Below are 7,913 nucleotides of genomic sequence, written 5' to 3' on the forward strand. Positions count from 1 at the left end.
GGGGCACACCAAATCTCAGGGGGGGCACATGCCCCCCCAGGCCCCCCGTAGCTACGCCAAAACTTTGTAATTTTCATAACAGATTTTATCCACGATAAATGATCGAAAACTTATGCTTGATATGAGATAAAAATCACATGCAGTCTTGAACGAATGTGTCAAATCAGACCTCCTCTTTCGACCAAGAATGCACGGCCGAACATCCTAGGGAAACACCCTAGGATAGACGCGGGCGCTCCCCTAGGGCACTCATGTCCTAGGGGAGCGGACGCGGGCGTCTTCCCTCGTCCGCTCCCCTCAAATGTCCGCTACGGGCTACCGCGTTCGCCCTAGGGGGCACTGTGACGTTTCCCGCGGCCGGAACTGTATGTTTGTCCTTATTTTTCACACTTGTCTTTTATTGCTTTTTAGGGAAATCATTGGTTACACTATTTCAATCATGAATAACATAAAAACTAATTGATTTTATCATTTAAAGTCAACATGAGGATTCATTTTTTAATTTTTTATAGAACTGATTTGTACATGAAATCACTTTTATGAGAGCAATTTTGGGTCTGACATGCAGTGTTGTGCAACTTTGTACCACATGGAAATGTGCATGTTGCAATTTTGTTCTCAACATTTTTATGAGACTGGAAAAAAAATAATGAAACAATGCATCATAATTTCATAAAGTTTTGCATTTCATACATATTGCACACCCCCTTCCCTTGGTTGAGAAACTTTATTTTTTAATGTCTTTCTATCTCTTGACATTTCTCCTTTTCTCTTTTTTACAAGATTTTTTTTTGGGGAAGAGAAGGAAACCAGTCTTGAACCAAATATTTTTTCTTGGTCCTATATCGGCCCGGAACTCGGAGCCACTGCACAACAATGTCGCTGCACCACAGAGAAGCCTGGCCTCACTCGGTGCACGAAAGCACTAGATCTAGACCAACGAATTGTTAACTAGGTAGAAGGATTATAAAGGCCGCTGATTGGCTCCTCCGGTGCGAGCCGGCGGCCATCTTGGATAGCGCATGAAAAGAATTAGCTTCCGATCGTACGTGCTTTACCATGTTTACAATGAAAGATATCATCATCATCCTTCAAAATGCCTTCTTGTGCCGCAATCAACTATACTAATCGACTCGTGAAAGGGTCAGGAAAAACATTTCACAAGTAAGTGGTACTTTAATCACAAATAATCGATAAAATAAGAGTTTAAAGATAGGTTTTAGTCGTTTTGTATTCACGCATCGCGCATTGCACGCCAGTAGTGCAGTACTGACCTTCGGTCCCATCCGTTATGTTTTGTGTTTGTGTGAATATTATCAAGTGACACTGAAGAGGGAGAGCTCGAGAGAGATTCTCCCTGGCCTGGGTGGGTGGCCTGGCCCTGTGCGTGTGAAAGTGATGAACATAATTAGAATGAATACTGGTTGTGTCATGTTCAAATAAATAATGTTTGTTTAACATGTTTAACCCAGCCCAGGGCCAGGGCGTGCATGACGATGATGTGGAGCTCCGGGTCCCAAGCATGTCACTCAGAGCGCAGGACTCGTCTGTTCTAGTATTATTTTTTAAAAATTTAACACTTCATTTGAATAAATATTAGTGCGTTCGGGGAGTTAAACTACTTGTAAAAATAAATGTATATTTGGGCTCAAAACCCTAGAGAAAAGTTTCGATTTTGATTAAGTTATGCGAAAATGGCGGTGCGTGTAGTGCAATGGTATGCCATCCCTGGTTCCGTGGAGATTACACGCGTCAGTGGTATGACTTTAATCTCTAGGAGCCTCCTGGCTAGTTGTGACCACTCACACTAGTGTGAGGACTTTATTTTATTTTATCTGCCAAATACATTAAAAAGTGATTAAATCATTTTATTTTGTTCTCTATCCATTTATAGATTTCCCAAAGCTGGTTCAGCCCATCTAAAGGAATGGCTGGTCAAGATGAAAAGAGACAAGTGGACACCGAGCAAGTATGCCACCCTGTGCTCAGACCACTTTGAAGCAGAGTGCTTTGACCGCACTGGCCAGACAACCAGGCTCCGTTATGGTGCAATTCCAACCATATTCAACTTCCCTGATCATCTCCAAAAGGTGAATAAATTTATTTGACAAATTTAAGGAATAAAGTTTTAGTTGACAGTTGACACATGGCTGTAAATGACTTTGGTTTCTTTTCTCTCATTTTCCTAATTTAATATAATACCACAACTTCTCCTACATGTATTTTTACAATCTCTTGTTCGATCATATGCAGTAGGAATAAGTGAAAAACAAAACAATGTGTACATGTAGGCAGCTATGAATAATTATACTCATGAATGTGAACATACACTATGTAAGAGTTTTGGAAGGGCAAATTATTTAGCATAGAAGAAAACAAAGAGTGTTGACTGTTACAGCAGTTACAGGTCAGATGGATACATAAATGCGACAATTGTTATCTGTAATTATCCTGCTCAATGTCACTTTTTTAGTGTTAGACTAGTATGCTTCACATATGTATTGGTGAAATTAGTAAGTGCTGAAATGAGCAAGTAGATTGTTATCATTTGGGGTGGGATAGGGGTAATTCAATCAGACAATGTGAAGAAAAGAAGTAACAAGGTAATGAGTTAGGAAATATAATTTTTATTTTTGTGTTACTATTTTTTTTAAATCTAATTTCCTTTTAGACCTTGAAAAAACGCAAACCTCCACACCCAAGAAATCTTCAGGACACCTCAACTGAAGTATCAACTGAAGCACCACACTGCATGGCGGGTACATCTACCAATCCTACATGTAGCCTTAATGGTGTTGCATTATTAAAACATTGACTTTCCTTATCATTGCAATGTTAATTATTGTTATCCATTCAGGCTGATGAATGATCTTAACAAGAAAACTTAAAGACTTGATCATGTGTATAGTACCGTAATGTGTATTCAAAACATGCCTTTATTAGTGTTGCAATATAAACATTTCATTGGACTCTTTCTTTATCATTACAATATGAACTATTACCAGGTATATCCGTCTGGACTGATGGTTTTATCAAGACAACTAGCACAAAATGTCTGTCCGTTCAAGCACCATGAATTCTAGTAGAGTGTGCATGTCTCACACAAAATTGGAAATTTATAGCATAAGCCTTGATCATGTGTTCAGTGCCAAAATTTCTATTCAAAACTTGCCTTGATAGTGTTGCAATATTTACATTTCATTTGACTCTTTCATTATTGCAATATCAATACATGTACTTATTGATAATCCAAAAGAATTTTATCAAGACAGCTAGCACAAGATGTCTAACCATTCAAGCACCGTGTATTCAAGTATAGTGTGCATGTCTCACACAAAATTGTAAATTTATAGCTTAAGCCTTGATCATGTGTTCAGTGCCAAAATATCTATTCAAAACTTGCCTTAATAGTGTTGCAATATTTTGTCTCTTTCATTATTGCATTATGAATACATATAATTGTTGATGATTAAAAAATAAATGTCATGTGTACGGGTAAATGCCATGTCATTTATTTTGTATGCTACCTAGTGCTAGAGAAATAATATATTTTCAGGGTTATTCTAAATCTGCAACACATTTTCTTTTTGTGTTTTAAATAAAGAAATTCTTTATTTTGATGAAAATTTGAAAGCAGCTAAATGTATTAGTCTATACATACCTTGAAATTTACATGTATATGTTCACTATTTTTTAAGTAATACATGTACATATTCCACGCTTGAAAAATATGTGAACAAGTAGAGGCAAATCTGACGAACAAAACACTGAAATTATATAAGTATTGGAAGAGGAATACAACCACAGAAATTATACATGTACAGCCCACCTATTGCATATTCTTCATGGCATGCAAAAAACTGTTTTCAGAAAAAGTTGCCAAAATTTGGAATTCAATAACTCAATTATTTTTTCTAATCACATTTTCATTTAGATTTCTTGTGATTAGTGCTCATTAATTAGATATCATTTTTGTCTCACCTGCATAGCAGAGTGAGACTATAGGCGCCGCTTTTCCGACGGCGGCGGCGGCGTCAACACCAAATCTTAACCTGAGGTTAAGTTTTTGAAATGACAGCATAACTTAGAAAGTATATGGACCTAGTTGATGAAACTTGGCCATAAGGTTAATCAAGTATTACTGAACATCCTGCCTGAGTTTCATGTCACATGACCAAGGTCAAAGGTCATTTAGGGTCAATGAACTTAGACCATGTTGGGGGAATCAACATCAAAATCTTAACCTAAGGTTAAGTTTTTGAAATGTCATCATAAATTAGAAAATATATGGACCTAGTTCATGAAACTTATACATAAGGTTAATCAAGTATCACTGAACATCCTGCATGAGTTTCACGACACATGACCAAGGTCAAAGGTCATTTAGGGTCAATGAACTTTGGCCGAATTGGGGGTATCTGTTGAATTACCATCATAACTTTGAAAGTTTATGGATCTGATTCATGAAACTTGGACATAATAGTAATCAAGTATTACTGAACATCCTGTGCAAGTTTCAGGTCACATGATCAAGGTCAAAGGTCATTTAGGGTCAATGAACTTTGGCCAAATTGGGGTATTTGTTGAATTACAGCCATAAATTTGAAAGTGTGTTGGTCTAGTTCATAAAACTTGGACATAAGAGTAATCAAGTATCACTGAACATCCTGTGCGAGTTTCAGGTCACATGATCATGGTCAAAGGTCATGTAAGGTCAAAGAACTTTGGCCACGTTGGGGGTATTTGTTGAATTGCCATCATATCTCTATAAGTGTATTGGTCTAATTCATAAAACGTGGAAATACGAGTAACCAAGTATCACTGAACATCTTGTGCGAGTTATAGTAGTTTTCAAAATCAGCACTGCTGCTATATTGAATCGCGTGATGCAGGTGAGACGGCCAGAGGCATTCCACTTGTTATATTTTGAAGTACTGTTGCACCTGTAGGCAGATGCTCCCCATTTGCATACTAACCAGGATGTACTGTACCTATAATTGTTTATGATGGAAAGTGAATTTTTTCAGTGTTTTACAATCTATGTTTTGTTTGATTTTTCTTTTATTTAACTGATTTTACTGGTGGGATAAGTTTAAATATGTTCCAAGTTTAAAGGAAACTACAGTATACTCTACGTGCACAATAATACACACATGTACTTCCGAATCCTTGTACTCCTATGTTGATTCTATCATACGATATTCAATATTTGCTCAAACTCATACTAGTACAGCATACATTCAACATGCTGTGAAATTTTGGATAGGTACAGTATGCGAATTAAATATAGATGTTTTTACACTTCTCGATGAACGGTATTCCTTAATGATTTTATGCAGTTAATTGACACAAATAAGTTGATTTTATTGCTGTAACTGCATGAAGTTCAGCTTCAGATTGGTTTTTCGTAAAGATTACGTTTGGCTTATGGACGACTTGTGATCTTGTGGAGTCAACTCATTTCCTGAAAATATACATGTATTGTACACCACTTCAGTACTATTTTGTTTGTGTGCTGTTCTGCAGTATATTTATCTATCATTTCTTGTATTTTTAACAAGAATCTTTATCACATTTCTTATTGCCACAGCTCAGAAATAAATATTGTTCACATCAAACTCTTGAAACCATGGAATCAATTTTTTATGTCATTAACTGACTTGCTCATATTGACATTTATTATTAGCAAATAGAAAAAAAGGCAGAAGAGGAGAAAGATATTAAAAACATAAGGAGGTAGTGAGAAAGGCAGAATTGGAAAGAGAATTGGATTCTCCGAGCAAAGTGAGCGAATACAAATTCAGCACTTAACGAAGAGAAAGAGATGGGTGAAAAGAACTGGCAGAAGTGAGAGAGAGAGAAATCAAGAGGAGAGGGGGCAGAAATAATTGCCAAGATTTATTGGATGACATGAGAGGGAGAGGGGGATAAAGAGAGAAGTTGGATAAAACTAAAGAAAGAGAATGGGGACATTCAAGAGAAAAAGGGGCAAGAATAATTTCCAAGAGCCATTAGATGGCTATAGAGGGAAGAAGGATAAATGGAGAGGGTGGGCAGAAAATTTGTGATAAAAATAAAGGAGGAGAATCAAGAGAAAAAGGGAAGAAAAAAATTACCAAGAACAGACAGATATAGCTAGTAGAGAGGGGGCAGAAGAGCTGTTAGATAGAAGCATGAAAGGGGAAGGCAGAAAAAACTAACAAGTGGCAAATAGAAGAGAGAGAAAAAATAATAATCAAAATTAAATGCCCGTTTCATGATGAATAAATTCACAATTTCAATTCAGCAAAGTGCTCTAGCTGTGAACGCATACAGTAGACGCCCGGGATCTTTGCTCTACACAAGATGGCGGCGTGTGCGCTCGAGCGGGGCCATCGTGGTGTGTGTACGGTGAATGACAACAATCCTTCTACGTGTATTATATTTCTGTGATCTAGACCCTAGTGCACTTTCTCACCCCGTGATGTCAGCAAACTAATTTAACATACATTTTTGTCCAAATCAATTGATCTTAACCTGATTTTCAACCACATCAAGCTTCAAGAACTGCTTTATTTTGGCTTTGATCAAATTCTCAGTTTTAGAGTCTTAGTCCACCAAATATTCATTTTGATATATGTCGAAATTTACAGCAAACACAAAGTCGACAAATGTGTTGCTGCCCTCTATGTTTCTTTGCCAAAAATCTCACCAAGAATTTGAGTGAAGACATCAAAATAGGTGGTTTTTTATGCTCGATGTGGCTGAAATTTATGTTAAGGATCAATTTATAAGTTGCGTTATTTGGGAATGAATATGAGCTCAGTGCATGCATGGAGGTAAATGGTCACATTATTTTGCTGTTTGTTTTTTCCATGACATTTTTAGCTTCCGATCTTTGCTGTTTTAGCTCTCAACCCGGACCGGCTTGGCCCGCGGAAACCCCCACCCCCAACTCTGCGGGCTCCGAGTTCCAGCCCGGCCCAGCTCCCATAATTAATGTTTTTATCTTGGTAGTATTTCCAGAGATGTGATTTGAGAAATTCTCAATAGCCGCTGCATTAAAGGTCAAGTCCACCCAGGATAAATGTTAATTTGAATCAAGAGAGAAAAATCAAACAAGCATAATGCTAAAAATTTCATCGAAATCGGATGTAAAATAAGGAAGTTATGACATTTTGAAGTTTCGCTTATTTTTCAAAAAACAGTTCTATTCACAACTCAGTGACATGCAAATGAGAGAGTCGATGATTTCCATCACTCACTATTTATTTTGTTTTTTATTGTTTGAATCATACAATATTTCATTTTTTACCAATTTGACATTAATTAGGACCAACTTAACCAAACCATAAAATGTTATAACAATGGTAATACTACATGTTTAGGGAGGAATACAAATTTGTTACATAGGAAAATGAGGAGAAAATTAGAATATTTCATATTTCATATAAAAAAATACAAAAGGTATAGTGAGTGAGTGATGTCATCAGTTCCCTCATTTGCATACCGACCAGGATGTGCATATATAACTGTTGTGTGAAATTAAGCGAAACATTAAAATGTCAGAACTTTCTTATTTTACATCTGATTTTGATGAAATTTTCAGTGTTATGCTTGTTGGATTTTTCTCTTTTTCTTCAAATCAACATTTTGTTGGGGTGGACTTGTCCTTTAACCCTAAGAAGACTGGGGGGGAGGGGGCTGATTCAGCCCCCCTTGACATTTCTCGTGATAAATCCACCGCTCGAAATTTTTTGACCACGTCGCTCGCTGACTTTTTACTTTCAAGTCTCGCACAACTTTTTAGACCAAAATTGTGACCCCAGGGTATGCGGTCCCAAAATTACACAACATTTCGTAAGTGCATGCAGACCCAAAATTACTCAAAAACGTGAATTTGTGTACAAATCCAATGCAAATAGTGTTTTTAG

The 7,913-nt window shown here is 36.9% G+C and overlaps 1 protein-coding gene across 1 annotated transcript; it reads left to right on the forward strand.

The window, feature by feature from the left end:
* The first annotated feature begins 977 nt into the window (after positions 1 to 977).
* On the forward strand, positions 978 to 2,815 carry LOC129281472 (THAP domain-containing protein 2-like). Its single transcript, XM_064113451.1, has 3 exons — positions 978 to 1,164; positions 1,895 to 2,090; positions 2,672 to 2,815. Exons 1-3 carry the CDS (start codon positions 1,097 to 1,099, stop codon positions 2,813 to 2,815), a joined length of 408 nt encoding a protein of 135 aa, XP_063969521.1. The 5' UTR covers positions 978 to 1,096.
* Positions 2,816 to 7,913: the final 5,098 nt, after the last annotated feature.

This window comes from Lytechinus pictus, chromosome 18, assembly GCF_037042905.1.
Source record: "Lytechinus pictus isolate F3 Inbred chromosome 18, Lp3.0, whole genome shotgun sequence".
Lineage (NCBI taxonomy): Eukaryota > Metazoa > Echinodermata > Echinoidea > Temnopleuroida > Toxopneustidae > Lytechinus > Lytechinus pictus.

What these genes read in the sequence shown, in the direction of transcription:
- LOC129281472 (XM_064113451.1), top strand. Translation starts at nt 1,097, where the DNA reads ATGCCTTCTTGTGCCGCAATCAACTATACTAATCGACTCGTGAAAGGG. An exon ending in TCAGGAAAAACATTTCACAA is followed by an intron (nt 1,165 to 1,894) that starts GTAAGTGGTACT and finishes ATCCATTTATAG; the next exon opens with ATTTCCCAAAGCTGGTTCAG. An exon ending in TCCCTGATCATCTCCAAAAG is followed by an intron (nt 2,091 to 2,671) that starts GTGAATAAATTT and finishes ATTTCCTTTTAG; the next exon opens with ACCTTGAAAAAACGCAAACC.